Genomic DNA, 20,250 nt, shown 5'->3' with positions numbered 1-20,250 from the left:
GTGAATCAAAGGTAAGTGCGAAAACATATTTCTTTACTGCTTTGATACTCAGGATAACTTTCAAAGTTTTTTATATATATATATATATATATATATATATATATATATATATGTATATGTCTCTCTCTCTCTCTCTCTCTCTCTCTCTCTCTCTCTCTCTCTATATATATATATATATATATATATATATATATATATATATATATATATATATATATATATATATATATATATATGATTAATCATTCTAATTCCAACAGGAGAATGGCCTTGTGCTCACAAACCCTAGTCTTGATGCCGTTGTTAGCAATGTACTTCTACAATGGAGTAGAATTCTCAGCCGACGCGGCTGTACTTTTGCCAAGAGTTATACACGGCGGACAGTACCATCCACCAACATCATCTTTAGGTATTTTGAATATTATACTATTTTACATTTTTTACATATTTTGATGCAAAGGAGCAAATATTTTAACTTTCACTTATACAGACAGACATACATACAGACATTATATATATATATATATATATATATATATATATATATATATATATATATATATATATATATATACATGTATATATATATATATATATATATATATATATATATATATATATATATATATTTTTTTTTTTATATAACATATATATATATATATATATATATATATATATATATATATATATATATATATATATTGTATATGTATGTATATATGTATATGAATATATGTGTGTGTGCGTGTGCGTTAGCTTATGTGTGTGTATCTGTGTGTATAAAATAAGGTGATAATCATTCACTGTTTCACATAATTCAACAAATAACGCACTCCAAGATGACAGAATTCTGGATCGTTTCAGTATCTGACCATTACTGAATACTGTCTTCTTACGTCATCGCCATGTCACCCACGCACGAATTTGCGTGTGTGTGCACGCCTGCATTCTCTCTCTCTCTCTCTCTCTCTCTCTCTCTCTCTCTCTCTCTCTCTCTTCCAGAAGACGTGATAGGGAGGCAATTCTTCGCCGGGCCTCCCAGAATTATGGACCCTGTCTCCACAATTGTGCTGCTGATGATTGTGGCTCTTGGTGCCACTGTCATGTTTTGTAAGTGTCAACTGGTGACGTATCAGTAGAAATTTCAATTGAAAATTATACGTTACATAAAGGCGATTGTATTCTTGTTTCTGAAATGAAATCTCATCATCTGTTTCGATTTCAAAATCAAATCCCTTCAAGATTGAATTTTAGAGTTCATTTAAATTCAGTCTGTTTTCTGATTTCTTAAAACTTCCCTTATTATGGCTGATATATGATTGTTTTGCTTTAACGATATTTTATAAAGTCCTGTAGGATCTCGTTTGCTTAGGATTCAGCCATTGCCTTATTCATTCTCCATAGATTTTGTGCTAAAGAGTTGGTCACTTTGATCAACTCTCCTTTGGCAACTTTCTTCTGTGATAGCTTTCTTTTTTTATGTGCTATATCCTATTATATCCTACACTTGACAACTTTCTTCTCTAATAGCTTTCTTTTTTCTGTGTTATATCCAACAGTTGACACCTTTTTTCTTTGATGGCTTTCTTTTTCCTGCGTTATATCTAACAGTTGACAACTTTCTTCTTTGATAGCTTTCTTTTTTCTGTTATATCCTATTGGTGACAACTTTCTTCTTTGATAGTTTTCTTTTTTATGCGTTATATCCTACCATTGACAACTTTCTTCTCTGAAGGCTTTCTTTTTTCTGTTATATCCTACAGATGACAACTTTCTTCTTTGATAGCTTTCTTTTTTCTGTTATATTCTACATTTGACATCTTTTCTTCTCTTATAACTTTCTTTTTTCCTGTGTTATATCCAACAGTTGGCAAGTTTCTTCTCTGATATCTGTCTTTTTCTGTTATATCTAACAGTTGACAACTTTCTTCTTTGATAGCTTTATTTTTTGTGTGTTATATTCTACAGTTGACAACTTTCTTAACTGACAGCTGTATTCTTCTTCTTTTTTTTGACAGCTTTCTTGACAACAGCTATCCTGGCGGGCTTCGTGACCTGGGCTAATGGCCTTCAGCCCAAGTCTCTTGACAGGAAGAATCTTGGTCCTCCCCTGCTGGACGACCTTGCTTTCAAGGTCAAGGAAGCCATCTTCAGATTCTATTAATTGAGATGCAGTCACAAAGTAGTTATTCATTGTATCTTCTCATATTGGCAAGCACTTATTCATTGTGGCTTCAGACGTCAAGAAGATTTTTACTCATTATATCTTCAGAGTCAATGCGTTCGCTAAGTTCTTATTCCTTGTAGCTGCAGAGACAGTGAGGTTGCTAAATATGTATTCACTGTAGTTACAAAGACAGTGACTCAGGTAAATTATTATTCATTGTAGCTTCGGAGTCAAGCAGTTCGCTACATCTTTATTCACAGTAGTTAAAGAGACAAAGAATTTGTAGTTACAGAGGCAATGAGTTCGCCAAATTATTATTCATTGTCGTTAGTTGGTCAAAGTCTTATTCATTGTAGTTACATAGGTAATGAGTTGGCCAAATACTTATTTACTGTAGTTACAGAGATAATGAGTTGATCAAATTCTTATTCATTGTAGTTACCGAGACAATGAGTTGGCTAAATTAAAATTCATTGTCCTTGCAGAGATAATGAGTTGGCCAGATCCTTATTCATTTTAGTTACAGAGACAATGAGATAGTTAAATTCTTATTCATTGTAGCTAGAGACAATAAGATAGTTAAATTCTTATTCATTGTAGTCAGAGACAATTCTTATTCATTGTAGTTACAAAGACAATTAGCATACGCTCGCTATATTTTTCATTCATTATGGCTACACAGTCAAGATGCATACACTAGATTCCTATTCACTGCAACTACATAGCGCTGACGAGCCCATTCGTGTTTTATTCACGGCAGAAACTTGTTCCATATGCATTCTCTAGAGTCCAGCTCTTTGATTTTGGAGTCTAAATGCAAAATTCGCTTGATTAGAGTCCATTGTAACTACACAGTCCGTACCCATTTGGCTTCTTTTTCTTCTTCTATGTTGCTTTGATCTGATCCTACCAAATTCCAGTTTTTAGTCTGTAATAAAATTTGTTCGTTTTCCGTTGTTTTATTCATTGTTACTTGCTTGAGCAAGAAACCTCCAAGGTTACCTTATCACTGGATGGATAAAGAGCCGGCTGTTTCACTAGCCAGCAGTTCAATCCCCAAGGAGGAGGTCGCTGTTAGCATCCACTTACAGGTGGTATTACCATCTTATAATAATGATAATAATAACAGCTGTTATTAACATTATAATCATTTAACATAAGAGCTGCATTAACAGAGATTATTTTATATTTCACCCTTTCTCTTTGCCTTATCATATAATCATATCTTCTGTGGGACACAGATGGTCGTTTAAAACAAGAGTGAAATATAAAATCAAAACTGCTGCTAATTTTTTTACAAGGATTGCTAAGGATCTAATTGCCTAGTAATACAGATCAGGGAATATAAAAACATAACGTATTACATAATGTATGTTTAGCCCCTTCTCTACCTAGATGGGATGGCAGAGAAGTTGAAGGAATTTTATTTGAAATAAATATCCACTCATATAAAAAAAAAATTTAATACAATGTTTCCTGTACGTTACGCTACATTGAGAACTTGCATCTCCCGAGACGCCCCTGTGTACTCGGGTAAACCCTGAATTACAGAATATTGAGGAAGTAAAACCATCGCCAACGGGCGCAACAATCATCTTTTATAGTGCCTGGGGTTTGCGACTGTTAGGAGATAAGAAATGAGAAAGGCTATGTATTACAAATGCAGTCCGGAGATGGAAGCACGCGAACTCTTAGGAAGGGTACACGTTTAGAAACAAAATCATTCAGAATTTTTGGATAGGTACATGATTTAGAGATGAGAAAATTAATTGTCTCTGGATGGGTATACGATTTAATAATCAGATGATTCACAGTCTTTCGATAGGTGCACGATTTAAAGAAAGGATTCTCACTCTTTACTTGAATTCACATTTCGAGATATGAGGATTCACAGTCTTTGGATGGGTAAATGACTCAGAAATGAGAAAATTAAGTCTCTGGATGGGTCTAAGACTTAACAATGAGATGATTCACAGTCTTCAGATACGTGCACGATTTAAAGAAAGAACTATCACTCTTTATTCGAATACACATTCAAAGATATGAAGTTTCAATCTTTGGATGAGCACATGATTTAGAAATGCGACAATTAATGGTCTTTAGAAGGGGATACGAATTAATGATGAGATGATTCACAGTCTTTAGATACGCGCACGATTTAAAGAAAGGATTGTCACTCCACTTGAATTCACATTTCGAGATTCAAGGATTCACAGTCTTTGGATGGGTACATGATTTAGAGACGAGTGGATTCAGTCTTTGAAAGCTGGCGCGAAGATAAAAGATTTCAAAGTTGTATCGCTATAAAAACTATCCATCGAAAATGAACGTCTTCAGATCAAAATAAAAAAAGGTCAGACAAGAACTCGATCGGAGCAATTCGACCTGACCACAAACCACTCGTTGAAATCTTCGATGACCTTGTGCTCATAGAAGTCTGAATCGTAGAGTCTGGCGCACATGTGACACAGAAGTCTCTCCCCGCCGATGGTCGAAGGCCGATAACGTTTCTTCCAGTCCAGATACCGCCGATATTCCTTAAGTGGAGAAGAAGAAGAAGAAGAAGAAGAATAAATGTTCGTGTACGTTAAACACTGAGGAATACATTTCAAACGGAATCTTTGGCGAAGGATTCGGATTCTGAATTTAATTGGACTTGCAGGTTGGGAGAATGAATCTTATTCATTCTTTCTTCCACAAAATTACATTAACATTCTTCTCTCTCTCTCTCTCTCTCTCTCTCTCTCTCTCTCTCTCTCTCTCTCTCTCTCTCTCTTCTTTATATATATATATATATATATATATATATATATATATATATATATATATATATATATATATATATCCTGTTTTACCCAATTCATTTATTTTCCACTCATTTCTTATCCATACTTTTTTTTTTATTACAGCGTTACTTATCAAGATGGCTTAACCTATAGCTGAGTAGGGGAGATTAATATGTTAGGTAGGGGAATGCTCAAATCATCATCTTAAGCCGAAGAGAGCTACTGTCAATGAAAGAATGAATGAATGAATCTATAAATTACTCTATCAAGCATTACTGCTCATGCACGCGAGTAACTTGGGAGCCCTAGCAGGACCGAATGATTGTTATTATCCAGATCAACCACCATCACGCCATCCTACGACAAGATATCAACTTGCTATACACCTGCAAACATGAAAGAACCTCACTGGCACTATTACAAGTTCTGTTTTGATAGTTGAAACCCTACTTCTTGCGAACTGTACATTACCTTTGGATTACTCTGTAGATATAACAGTTTCTCTGCCAGCTCTTTTGGGGAGTACAAACTCGAGTCAATGTAAGAATTAGGCGGCAAGACAGTGGCGTAATCGCCTGATCCCCTCACAACGGGTACCACGGGATAATAAAGGATGTTGAAAACCTTTTCGGTGTAGTAGTCCTTGCAGAAAGTGTTCTCAAAGGCGAAGAAAAACAAATACTTCTTGCCTATCATTCTGAGACACTTGTCCTTCGTGGGGTCATACTTCTTGTAAATCCACAAGCTTCCCCCACACTTCAGGTCCCCACACTTGCCGTAAATGTCGATGGGGGCGTAGCGTTTCAGCTCCCGGAGATACGGCAGGCGATCAGACGTCGGCCTACAGTTGGAGATGAACGCTGCCGCCAACTTTTGCCGTCTAACAGGCACCCTCATCACAGGGGGCGCGATCCACTTCTGGGGCACGGCTTTGGCGTCGAAACCCTTGCGCACGACGAAGCCGTGCGGCACTCTGATGTCAGAGTCGCGGCGGTACGTCATCGTACGGTTGAAGAGCCCGTCGAAGTTTTCGAAAGCGATTTTGTAGTAGTCGTTGGCTAAGGGCGGGGCCTCGAAGCTCAGCATGATCCAAGGCTGGTGGGCGTTTCGACGACCCAAGCTCTTTGTTATCTCCTTCGCATTAGGGGCCCTCTGTAGGTAAATGACCACGGCGTCGACCAAATGAATCTGGAAGAATATAATGTACAAAATATATATATATATATATATATATATATATATATATATATATATATATATATATATATATATATACAATTACAGATTACAGATGTCTGTAGTCTATTTATCTATCTATCTATCTATATATATATATATATATATATATATATATATATATATATATATATATATATATATATATATATATATATATACTTACAGACTACAGTCATCTGTAATGTATGTGTGTGTGTATATATATATATATATATATATATATATATATATATATATATATATATATATATATATATATTACAGTTTATAATATATATATACTAGTATATATATTTACGGAAATTAATTAAATCAATCTCAACTGGAAGGTACAAAGACGCCACCTATCTTCCCATTCCGGTTTGTCCAGTAACATGTCAAATTTGGTGAAATCTCCATATGAATAAATGATCAAAAGATGAATCTTATGTTTATCATACTATGTGATCTTAGATCATTCGTTTTAATGGTTTTAACTTCTAGATGCTAATATGTATTCCATCATGTCAGTTTCTTCCCTTTATCTACCTACACTCTACTTACAATGGCATAAAAGTAGAAGGAATTTCAATAAAACATCTTTTTATAAACAAAGTTCTCTCCTCTATTTTTTTTTTTATCCCATTCTCCCTTCCTTCTCTTTCCTACATTTTGTACACCCTGAACCCAGAGAGAGCTTTGGTTTGCCAGTTCCGTCTGCCTCGGTGTAAAAGATAAAAAAAAAAAGCGAGAATAAATCCCCGTACCTTCTCAGTATTAAAAGTCACACGGCAAGGCAGCGGGCAGCGGTCCTCCCGAATGTGAGCGAGCTGTCCTCTCCAAAAGGCGCGGGACAGGGGTTTCGCCCAAATCAGGACCCAGGGCATGTTGCCAGACCTAAAACTACAAGAGATTCGTCATGATCACTTTGTTTTTCTTCTTCTGCTTCTTCTTTTTATCTTTCTATGAAAAGAGACAGGAGTTTTGTCGCCAGGAGAAGGTTAAGACTTCAAATGTACGATATTGCTAAGTCACACTTTTATATAGCCACATCATTTAAGAGATCGACTGAGCCACGTAACTCACCTCATAATCTGAGATCGACTGACTCACGTGACTCACCTCGAAATTTGAGATCGGCTGACTCACGTGATTCACCTCGTAATTTGAGATCGACTGACTCACGTGACTCACCTCGAAATTTGAGAACGGCTGACTCACGTGACTCGCCACGTAATTTGAGATCGACTGACTCACGTGACTCTCACGTCGAAATTTGAGAACGGCTGACTCGCGTGACGCGCCTCGTAATTTGAGATCGACTGACCCACGCGACTCACCTCGTAATCTGCGGAGCGAGTTTTCCCTTCGCCTTCCTTCGGTAAAGAGCCATCAAGGGCTCGAATAATTCGTCTTTGAAGACCCCACCTGGTTTTCGGTTCGCTGAAGAAGAATAAAAACAAATGACGATCAATGCAGGTTAAAAAAAAAAACACACCAAAGTTCACAAACTGGTGATATTGATGATTCCCTGCTTTTTAATTGGTGTAGCATGGCTGAATGAAGATTTTCAATGTATCAGGTATGTAAGTGCAGATATAAGGCATACCTGACATTCTTGCCTGTAACTGCTGTGTACTTTAAATCTTTTAGTTAGATTTAGGGGAGACCAAATAATTAATGAATGTAAATATGTAATATGTGTGTGTATATATATATATATATATATATATATATATATATATATATATATATATATATATATATAATATATATATATCAATTCTGAGACAAATACTCAGGGTTGCACGTAAAAAATAAAAAAATAAAGAATTCTCTCCTCTCGTGTTAACTGAACGATATCACACCTTTTCCTCTTGTCTCTGGCAATATAGGCCTATGACGTAATCCTCCGAATTCCCTAGTGTTGAGAAAGTAGGCCATTTGCTGCGTTGATGAGTCCGTGTCTATCACATTTTCCGATAGGCCTGCAACCATCAATAGAAAAGGAAATGTGACATTTATTTTTCGAATTTTCTGTCGATTTACATGGAGGCTGGTGGACGGAAATGAGTTTAAAAGACTTTTCAATAAATTCTTGATCAGTAAGGGACAGTGATAGTGGGAGTATGTGACATGTATTTGATTCTTCGAATTCGAATTCCTGATTGTTTTAGATGATTCGAATAAAGGAATTTATTCCCCTTTTTCTCAGTCGTTCTGAATATAAACACAGACACACACATATTGGTATATGTATACTGTATATATATATATATATATATATATATATATATATATATATATATATATATATATATATATATATATATTTATATATATATATATATATATATATATATATATATATATATTATATATATATATATATATATATATATATATATATATATATATATATATACGTATATATATATACCAATGTGTATACACATATATATATATATATATATATATATATATATATATATATATATATATATATATATATATATATATAGCTCATATTCGATTCCAATGCTAACAGAAAAATGATAAATGAAGTTTAAAATACCACTTGCGTGCACTCTCGCTCATTATACAGTAATTATTCACAAGTGTTGAAATCTCTCTCTCTCTCTCTCTCTCTCTCTCTCTCTCTCTCTCTCTCTCTCTCTCTCTCTCTCTCTATGTAGCCTATCTATCCATCTCGCCACAGTAGTCGTCACCCTTGTGACTTTTACCAAACATTATTGAGATAGTCAAGGAGCTTACATGTCAACAGTAATCTCCATTTCGTTGCGGTCACCTTTTCAAGACTTGACCAGACTCAACAATGATTGATTTTTACTAACATCTACGAGCAAAACAGACCGGCTTGACCGGCTTGGACTTACGATCTCTGAATGGGACAGTTCCTGCGTCCCGCGAACTCACGGGGAAGGCATAATTGCTCCTGAAGTCGATGAAGAAAAAGACGGCTCCGAAAGTCAGGAAGAAAAGAACGAGCGTCAGGCACCACAGTCGGCGAATTTGATTCAGCAAGGTCATACTCCACAATCTTCTTTCTTTCTTTTCTAGATGACACACGTCGTGAAGTGACAATCAAACTTCATACCTGAAAGGCAGGTTAACGTGACTTCAGAGCATTTTCAGTGGCACAGATTACACGGTTTCGGAGACATCTACAGAATCGGCCTTGATCGTCACTCCTTGACGAGAGCGACTGATGGCTTCACCTGTCTGCAGGTGTGACCATAATGCAAATGGATGGTTTCTGATGAATATATCTAGTTAACAGACCAGACGCCTGTTCAGATGTCCAGATTCTCTCTCTCTCTCTCTCTCTCTCTCTCTCTCTCTCTCTCGTCTTTGTCTACACTTTCACAAGATTTTTTTTTGTCTTGGGGGTGAATGGAAGTGAATCCATTTCAAACAGTATTCATTACTGTAATGACACCTGCTACTAATGTCATCAAAATACATCCTAAGCCATCTTACCCTCAGAAAACTACCCAGGGCGAAGCCATCTTCCAACCTGACAGGGGACTTCAGGGTAGATATAACTACTGGGTATTACAGCACTGCAATAAGGTTGCTTTTGACTACTTTTTTTTTTGTAGATATAACTTGGGGCATCGCTCTCAAGAAATTTCTAGATTGCAAGTCTCCTCCACAACCCCACCAGTAAGTTTATCACTCGCAAAGTCATGGCTCCGTAGCGTGGCAGTGATGTCAGTGCATTCAATTATGCGCTGTATTTATCACTAAAAGGAGTTTGCAGCGTCCTTTCGGCCCCTAGTTGTACCACACACACACACACACACACACACACACACACACACACACACACACACACACACACACACACATATATATATATATATATATATATATATATATATATATATATATATATATATATATATATATTGTCACCTCTGTGGCTGAGTGATTTATTTTAATACTTACACAGCTAGCCATGCTAATTGCCACAAAGACATAAAGGGGGAAAAGAACATGGGAAAAAATTGGTAAAGGTCTCCAGGTGATAATCCTAGTAATTTACAATTATTTTGATTATAAATTTACAGGGTAAATAACAGTGTAAATGACACCAGGACACCACTAAACAATAATAACTGGAAAGACTCCACTGCTCTGGGGCACAATAATAATAAGAGGAATTTATTCCCTTGATAAAATAATGTGGCTGCAACAGAGTTTTATAATGATGCAATTCCCTGCAATCTTGGGTCAGGATAGGCGCTTGCTTGGAATAAAAAACACGGGACATCACTCCTGTCGGAACAGAGAGATGTCTAAATATCACACTGCCCTAATTACCATCTCACAAATATACATAAATTACAGCAAGAATCGGGCGGGAGCGTTACTTTAATTCTGCTTCTGCAATTGGGAATACTTTAATCTTCAAAGGAACACCTGAAACACTTATGTGACACTGTACTTGAGAATGGAAATGAACGGAATAAAGTGTGAGTAAGCTCGAGAGAATAAGATAAAGATAATAGATAACAGCAGGCTGTTGCTAATGCTCGGAGTAGGGTCTGATCTTCCCCAGAATATATTCAAAATTGAAGGATGGCCACACAAACAATTGTGTGGAAAATGAAATGGCTCTCTGAACTGGCAGAGCGTATTCTAAATAAGGAAGTGGGCTTTAGAAGGCTGCACTGGAATGGAAGTGTCACTTAGGAATGGTGATACTGGGAATGGGAATGTCCCCTTTGTGATAAGGATGGCACTGGCACTAAGGTGTGATGTGGTTCCGAAGAACGGAGATATGACACACAACGAGATTTACACTGCAATGGACACCTCTCCACTACACTAATTAATATAGTAAAAGATCCACTGTCAATGTTCACCTATTCATGCAACGAAGTCCACAATGGGTGGAATCGTGCATACAAATACCAGTGTCAAAACTGATTCAAGGGGGACAAACAAACACTGAGAAGAAATCATTTAATATTAATACATAAACATCAGATGGAAATGACACCTAAACCTCTTAATATATAAGTAACCAAAAACACAAATACCCTTACATTTAATAAACAAAAAAAACACACTTGCACTATTAATGAAAGAACACAACACACTTATACAGCAAAAAGGGCCCCAGAAAGCAGGAGAGGAATGAAAATTACAGAAAAGCCTAATGTTTTAAACCCTAAATTAATTATATACACCACAACTTTGATATCCGGCAGTGATCTCAACACATCAGTCTCCATGTCTGGAGATAAGCCCAGGTATGCAGAGATAAAGGAGCCCCAGTGACAGTTGTGATGCCCACAAGCGCCGTAATCTCACTTATACACTGTACAGGCAATGCCAATAACAACACCTTATCATATGAAGGCGAGGTCCCCCAGGCAGTAACAACTGGGTCGGAGGCGAAGGGAATTGATGAATAAAATCCTTCAGGTGCTGGGAAGGACAGCCCAAAGTGTAAAACTGACAGCAATCAAACAGGGGCAGGTGTTCCACATGTCAAAAGCAGAGGGCAAAAAGCAGCAACAAACAGGTCAATAACAGTTGCAAACAGCGACAGCAATCAATCCAAAATGCCTTGAGGAGGTGGCTCAGAACAGACTAGCTGCCGAACATCACTGGACCATAAATAATACCTCTCAAAGAGGCAGGCAGGAACTGCATTGCTTGAAAAGAAAAACAAAGCTGTAACAACAGGTAAACAAGCGAAGGGCTAGTGAGGGGGAAACTGGAGCTCTTACAAAATACTGCCAAAGCAGATTAAAATTAAAATTACAAAATAACACAATACTAAACTATTATAATTAAGGCAAAACAAGCAACATACTGACAACACGTAGGTGTGAGGGAGTTCCAAAGAACTAGTGGGTTGTTCAATGAACAATGGATGACATGCACATGGACGGTACCAGCTAGAGTGCAGAGGTTATGGGTTCTGAAGAATTGGATAATTTAAGGCACTTACGTGCAATTAATGGGTTTGCAAAGCACGAAATGTGCAGATGGGTTCACGTGGCACGGTGGACTGTTACAAAGAACAGTAGGTTTGTACATGCAGAACAATTAGGTTAAATTTACATAAGGCAATCAATAATCTATCCTATCATGCGTAGGCTGGGAGCTTAAAAGCAATTAATTAAATGACACGTAGTGGACGACGGCACATACATCAGTTGTGTATAAAAACACAGGAAATGCTTAACATGCATGGACAGAGCTGGCTATGAGTAAAGATTTTTGTTCAATAGGAACAGATTAAAATAATTAGATGGACCTTTAGGGTGACAACAAGCCCGAGGTTAGGCTGTGTACAAACACACACAAAAAGTAAAATTAGCACAATAAGTGCAAATTGTTCTAAATAATTGAGGACAGGCTACTAATGAGTTTGTAAATTCATATTTATGCCTGTAATAGGTTTGCTCACTTCAGCAATAATTATATTGGCCCGACAAGTCTGTGTTGCATAAATGCAATGGTTTGTATTGGTATTTGTAAAGGGAATTGCAACAGTGCAAGTAATAAAGCAATATTTAATGAAATACTCTTCACCACACTTTAATTAAGGAGATTTGTCGTATTATGTAGTAAGGGGGGGGAAGCTATAGAAAAGTAAAAGGTTTCTCTCGAACAGGAATAAGGAAAATGCAGCGGGAATTAATGATTGTATGCCTGCTTCTTTGCGATAAAGAGAAGGGGACTGCTATTTTATGTAAGTTACAGACACAGCTAAATGCAATTAAAACTGCTGATGTGTCCTTGGAAGTTATAAAAGGTGAAAGTTTCTCTCGAACAGAAATAATGGAAACGTAATGTAGAACAAATGAAAAAACCCTAATTTGTCTTGAGTAAGCTTAATTGAGCCAATGATAAGGACGCTTAGTAAACTATAATAGCCGAAAGCTTATAAGAATTCGCTCGATTTTCTCTAGAATTGTTAACAGAACAGAAAAAAGTAAAAGAGATTTCCGTGGCAGTGACAATGAGCAAAAGCTTTTACAAAGATACGTGATACGAGACGACACATTTTTATTTATTTATGCATCTCGTTGAGAATGACAGAGGGTAGACAGACCACCAGAATGGCTGCTGACAGTCTAACAGATGTCAGCTCACTCGAGATGGCAGGCTAAATCTGAGAGTTCAAGATAGGAGTACTTCAGCTCTTGACAAAAACAAAAAAAATCACGTGATCAGGGACATACTCCTAAGTGCCACAAACGCAGTTCACTGAACTCACCCACACCAGCGTACCACTTTCGCAGTGTTCCATTTATGTTCTTCAGAACCTCGCCTCTGCACTCGGCAAATGAGCAATTGTTGTGTGTATGTTACCTAACTCGCACTTTACGTGCCTCGCACAAGTTTCGTGTATTCTGCTTAACTTACTCTGTGATCTCACCACACATTGAGTGCCTGCTCCAAATCTGCATCATTTGCGTAACTTGAAACGTGTTATCACCCATTCACATCTTGAGTGTTCCCACCAGTGAGTGCTTATTGCATAGCTGGCCCAGTGGTTTCACAGCACATTGAGTGCCAGCAGATTTTGCACTTTGTCTGCTTTTAAGAACGAGCAACTTTAAGAATTGGCATGCATGAATTGGTTATGCAGCACCTGTAATTATTTAAGGTTAGTTTAGTTTTAAGTAAACATGAAACTGATGGCATAGTTAATCATTAAATTTAATCTCAAGTAAATAAGCGAAATATACAAGATTGGTATTCAAAGTGTGACAAACATAAGAGTACATGCATATACAGTAGATTAGGACTGGTTCCTGCATGTTAAGGTATATACCAGACTTAGCTGTGAAGGAGGTACAATTTCAAGCAATTTTTAATGCCTTGATGAAGCTATGCATCAGACAAATGCTCGTTGATATACTTATCCAGTGAGTGCCACGATACTTTGCTAAGTTTGTGTCACTGTGCCAGGTGTGACATGAGTTTCACAAGGGCCTAGTGGCTCTATGTGACACTATCAAATGCCCTTTGCCAGGGTTTAGGTTCACCGTGCAAGCAATTACACGGAAAGGAAAGTCAATGACTTGTAAGGCCAGGAGACCTGGCTGATGGCACTCTGCATTGGGCAGAGTGGATGGCAAAGTAAAAGGTGAGCCGTTATAATGTGCAAATAAGGTTATAAATGCTTAAAGTTAAAAATAGAAGGAAATGTTACAACATTGCAACTGTACACTAGCAAGGGCAGTAACCTGGCATCCTACTCTGGGTAGGGTGCCAAATTACTCAATCAAAGTGGGGCACTGTGCCATATGGGCATGAGTGCAAGGAGAACTTGGGGGCTCTAGTAGGCTACCTGGACGTTCTACGCCGCTGACTTTTCTTCCTTGAATTTCTTTTAGGCTGATGGTTCGATGTTGTAGGAGAAGTCAGCGGAACTGGGTCTGAGGAAGGAGCTGGAGTGCCACCTACTCTGGCTGTTGCAACAACCAAAGCGTGAGCGGTGCCAGCAATTTCTACCAATTTCTGTCGCAGTTCCTTGATCTCTGCGACCAGCTGAGATACTAGAGAATTGTCCATCAGAACCTTATCTTCTGAGAACTGGGGAAGAGAAGAATTAGTAGTTGTGGGTGCAAGAGGTTCTCAGGTTGCAATGACCACCTCAAGCACAGGTTGCGAGGCTGCGTCAGGTGGTGAGTTTCCGCTGAGGTCGGGGAATCTGGAAGGGACCCTAGTAAACTTCAGGTTGGTTTTCTTGCCAACACTGATAGCGGGGTCAAGCTGGGGGAAGAGAGGTAGGCCAGACTGGGATCTCCTGAAGGGAGATCTATAGCATGCTCTGGCACTGGCACTAAGGCAGGGCCAGGTACAGGGATTAAATTTGAAAATGGCTCAATGTCTGGGATGGTCAGAGCAGGACACTGACCAGGACGTTCAGTTGGCACTAGCAGGGGTTCTGAGGCAGTCTGGGAGGACTATTAGTGCCTGATGGAGACTGAGAGAGGGCAGGACCACTGGGTCGTCTTGAGTTAGGTGGAGCCAGGGAGTCCTCCATCGCACGAAAGCAGTGCTCATGATAAAGTTTGTTTTCAAATTCCTCTCACTGACAAACGAAGCCTTAAAATGCATATGTTTATAAAACATTTTCTGCTCAAAATTAGTTTTCTTTCATTTCCCAAAACATTTGCATAAACTCGTGTTACACACTGTGTATATATATATATATATATATATATATATATATATATATATATATATATATATATATATATATATATATATATATATATATCTATATCTATATATATATATATATATATATATATATATATATATATATATATATATATATATATATGTATATATATATATATATATATATATATATATATATATATATATATATATATATATATATATATATATATATATATATATATATGACTATTTATCACATCACCGTGATTCATATACAATCAGAAAGCTACAAACGTCCTTTAATATCCAATTCACTCTACCTCGGAAGTAATATATTTTCATATATGTTACGAAGGAATTTTAGTTGATAATAAGTCCACCGTCCCGTGGGGTCGAACCAGCGACGGACGAGGAATCAGGACTACAGTGACACACCAACCAGTGGCGGTTAGTGTGTCACTGTAATCTGATTCCAGCGACGACGAGAATCAGGACTACAGTGACACACTAACCAGTGGCGGTTAGTGTGTCACTGTAGTCCTGATTCCTCGTCCGTCGCTGGTTCGACCCCACGGGACGGTGGACTTATTATCAACTAAAAATTCCCCTTCGCAACATATATGAAAATATATTACTTCCGAGGTAGAGTGAATTGATATTAAAGGACGTTTGTAGCTTTCTGATTATATATATATATATATATATATATATATATATATATATATATATATATATATATATATATATATATATATATATATATATATATAATTACAATTGAAGGTGGGGATTGGGGACTTGCAAAAGGATGTAACGAATCTGACTATCACCTCCAAGAATAAAATTAATAAGAAGGAACAAGGGCTGAAGGCCCTACTTTGGAGGGATTCTGGAGAAAAACTCTAAGGATAACTAAATTACATGTATTTACAATACAAAATCAGAAGATAAAGAGGAATATGGCAGGCCACTGGGGTCCTGCTGCAGCACATAAAATGAATAATAGCCGTTAACTGGGTGCCGGGAAATACACTTCAATGGCACAGTTCATATGGTTGCAAGGGGAATTTTCTCAGTGCAACCAACAAGCATACAGTCATAGCGGATGGATTCACAGTGGCAGCACTCCTTTCTGCAATTAGAGAAAGGCATTTGATCACTGGGGAAATTTAGGGTAATAGCGAAGATGAAAGGCTAGCGCTGAGGACAACTGAAATCCTCTTTTTATAAAACACTACTGAATAAACTTATGACAAGAGTTTGTCATAATAGGTCGGTCTATGTGAGAACTCCTGACTCCTTACACTAAGCTATATATATATATATATATATATATATATATATATATATATATATATATATATATATATGTATGTATGTATGTATGTATGTATGTATGTGTATATATATATATATATATATATATATATATATATATATATATATATATATATATATATATATATCACACATAACCACAGGTGAAAAATAAGAAACAGGGGTGTAGGTCCTGACCGGTTTCGACTTTATTTCCAAGCCATTGACGAAGGACTGATACAAAGTATGAGAAGTCACAAATATATATACTACAAGAACAGTAATGTTTAATATCTTCTTTTGAAAAGAAGATATTATACAACATAATCCCACGTAATGTAACATGGTTTAGGTATGTTGACGACATAATTTGTGTATGGCCAGGGAACCAAGATGTAAATAACTTTTTTGCCAAGTTAAATCAATTAGTACCATCAATTAAATTCACGATGGAAATGGAAAATGATGGGTGCTTACCGTTTTTGGATGTCCTCATACGAAGAAATAGAAATGGGTTTAAATATAGTGTGTATAGAAAACCAACTAATATTTCTTCCTATGTGCATTTCTATTCTGGACAAAGTTATAAGGTTAAAAAGTCAGTGTTTTCATCTATGTTTTTAAGAGCATTACGGGTATGTAGCCCTGAATATATTTATGATGAAATAGATAAGATTAGGAATGCAGGCAAGAAATTGAAATATCCTGATAGTGTATTAAACAGTGCATTTGAAGCGGCAAAAAAGACTGTATCAAAACCAGAAAGAACCTTACAACACAAAAAATTTGCTTGTTCTGCCTTAGAATAATAATATGAAAGATATCCCTCATCTTCTTAAGAATTTTGGTGTTAATGTCGCATTGAAGAACAATAAAACTATGAAAAATGTACTTATCAAGAACTCCCCTGACAATACTAAAGGGTGTGTATATAAAATTCCGTGTAAGTCTTGTGACAACTTTTATATTGGCCAAACCTGGGAAAGCACTGGAAAAAGAATTGAACAGCATAAGAAATGTGCGAGATATGCACAGGGAACAGTGGTATATTTGTACATGTTAGTGAGAACAATCATGCTATCAACTGGGAAGGGCCAAAAAGGATTGTATATTCTAATAATGCACTGGAAAGGAATGTCATTGAATCTAGCTTTATAAAAGAAAGTTACAACCATAATATGAACATCAGTCAAAGGATGTATAAACTTGATCCTTTAATATCAAAAGAAATTTGTAAATTGTTTAAACTTAAAGGTAGGCAGTAGAGATGTATGAAAAATAGGATTATCATATTTGTAAACACAGTACGAGGGTAGTAGTGTTAATGAGTTTCCAAACCCCGCCTCCGTGACACCTGTCAGGTGTGGATCTGAGATGGCGTATGGTTTGTTTATCAGCATTGTCCCCTGAGAGTATATTGTGATTTTTAGCCAAATGAGTTTTAAAGGCCACTCCTACCTCGACACCGGCCTGAGGGGGATATGTAATCTCTAACAGTTGTGTATGTTCGTCAGTACTGTTCTTGTAGTATATATATTTGTGACTTCTCATACTCTGTATCAGTCCTTCGTCAATGGCTTGAAATAAAGGCGAAACCGGTCAGGACCTACACCCCGTTTCTTATTTTTCACCTGTGGTTATGTGATAAATGAATCACGTACAAAAGTGATAATAATCATATATATATATATATATATATATATATATATATATATATATATATATATATATATATATATATATATATATATATATATACGAGTATATATATATATCACCCTACACCTCCTCCCCTTTGTCGGTCACGGAACCAGATGTGTACATCAATCTCGACAAGTTCAATGCAAGGGTCTCCTTGGCCTTTTATAATAGTGATGATATCCTCGGGCAGTGCCGAGTTGGCAAAGCAAAACAATTGCGTCCTGGAACTTCGTGTTAGGCGTTTGGTGGTCACGCTGCTTGCAAGGCTTGATCTTGCGTTCATCAAGACAACACTTCTACTCATTCGTTACCGTTGGCATCTGATGAAACCGAAGAAAATAATGAAACATGATCGTCGTCCAAAACGAAAAGAACAAAGCTGTAAAATGACGAACATTTCGCTAGAGAATTCTTCTCTGCCAAGGAGTCATTAAGACATTTTAGAGCTAAGCTTAACTGATTCGCTTTCTCCCGGAGGTTTCCTCAGAATCAGTCAGTCCGCATTTTCTCCTGCTCTTCCTCCAGCTTATTCCGGCTCATCTTTCCTTTTTCCCTGAGTATTTTGACTAGGCGCTCGTCTTACATTAAATCAACGCAAGCACAACGCTTCAGACGACGGTGTGGAAGGGCTTGCTTTCCTTAAATGTAAGAATTCCATAATCAAAAGGCAAGATGGAGGATCTATAAACTTATTGTTTCGGTGAGAAGGGAGAAAAAGGCGACAGAAACGAAGAAGAACAGAAAAAATCCGATAAAACACAATCCACTGTGAGCGAAACGAACTTTGTTGGATATTGGCCAAGATGTTCCGCCGACTCGGAACCTTTCTCTTTATTCCGCTCCGAAGGCTCATTACAGCGCTGTCTAGAACGCGTTCCCTCGTAACTTCAGCTCCGAAGACGCCAGCGAAGTAAGTTCCTGCAAGGTTCTCGTCGTTACCTGCTTCCGGAGGTGGGTGCTGATAGGTCAAAATATTTTCTTTTCTTTTTTTTTGAGGCGGCAGGATTTTGTCAGCTCTCTCTCTCTCTCTCTCTCTCTCTCTCTCTCTTTCTCTCTCTCTCTCTCTCTCTCTCTCTCTCTGTTACCTTTGATCGCAGGACATAGTTGTAGTATATCATCAATTTCTATTATTTATTCATTATTAAAGACTTTTCTTGATTAATTATTCCACCTTGGCAGCTGTTCTCTCTCTCTCTCTCTCTCTCTCTCTCTTTTATCCTTGTTTTAGATCGGAGGACACAGTTGCTGTGTCTTTCATCATTTTCTATTATTTATTAATTAATAAGACTTTTCTTGACTGATTATTCCTCTTTGGCTGCTGATGCTCTCTCTCTCTCTCTCTCTCTCTCTCTCTCTCTCTCTCTCTCTCTCTCTCTCTCTCTCCTCGCGGTACAATGGTAGTGAACAAAGCTTATAAACTAAGGGACCTACGTTCGATTCCCGAACCACTACAGGAGGGAGCATATGGGTCCTAATATCAAGCAGCGGATTAGGTTTTTTTTTAAATTCAAGTAATTCTGTATAAAAATGAGCATCATTTCAGGCGACTGAAGTTGTCCGATTGCAGACGTCAGCAGAACACAGGTAGATATTTAGCTTCGTCGTTCAACAAGCTGTGAGTAAGGCGCTTTCTTCGTAGTGGTCTGCTATTAAGTGAACACCTTATAACGCTGTTCAGTGGTTGATTGATTTTGAATTTGATGATGAGCCAAGAAATACGGTAAAATAATCCATTGTTTGGTAAGAAAAAGAAATCTCGTGCACTTTTACTTGCACTGAGAGTTTGGTCAACAATTCTAAGTCCCAGACATTGTTCAAGCAAAGGAAATTTTATGGGTGGCGTAAAAGTAAAGGTGAAATCAACATTACATGAAG

General features: G+C 37.1%; 1 protein-coding gene across 1 annotated transcript; it reads right to left on the bottom strand.

Annotated features, from left to right (window-relative positions):
• Window positions 1-3,426: 3,426 nt before the first annotated feature.
• Window positions 3,427-9,504, bottom strand: LOC136847128 (alpha-(1,3)-fucosyltransferase C-like). The gene is made up of 6 exons (XM_067118484.1): window positions 9,069-9,504; window positions 8,040-8,159; window positions 7,512-7,614; window positions 6,939-7,074; window positions 5,425-6,141; window positions 3,427-4,704 (listed from the first exon to the last, which is right to left on the bottom strand). Exons 1-6 carry the CDS (start codon window positions 9,220-9,222, stop codon window positions 4,522-4,524), a joined length of 1,413 nt encoding a protein of 470 aa, XP_066974585.1. The 5' UTR covers window positions 9,223-9,504; the 3' UTR covers window positions 3,427-4,521.
• Window positions 9,505-20,250: the final 10,746 nt, after the last annotated feature.

Source organism: Macrobrachium rosenbergii, chromosome 16 (genome assembly GCF_040412425.1).
Source record: "Macrobrachium rosenbergii isolate ZJJX-2024 chromosome 16, ASM4041242v1, whole genome shotgun sequence".
Classification (NCBI taxonomy): Eukaryota; Metazoa; Arthropoda; class Malacostraca; order Decapoda; family Palaemonidae; genus Macrobrachium; species Macrobrachium rosenbergii.
Note: the sequence above shows the minus strand (reverse complement) of the source record. Positions and strands in the feature narration are given on the sequence as shown.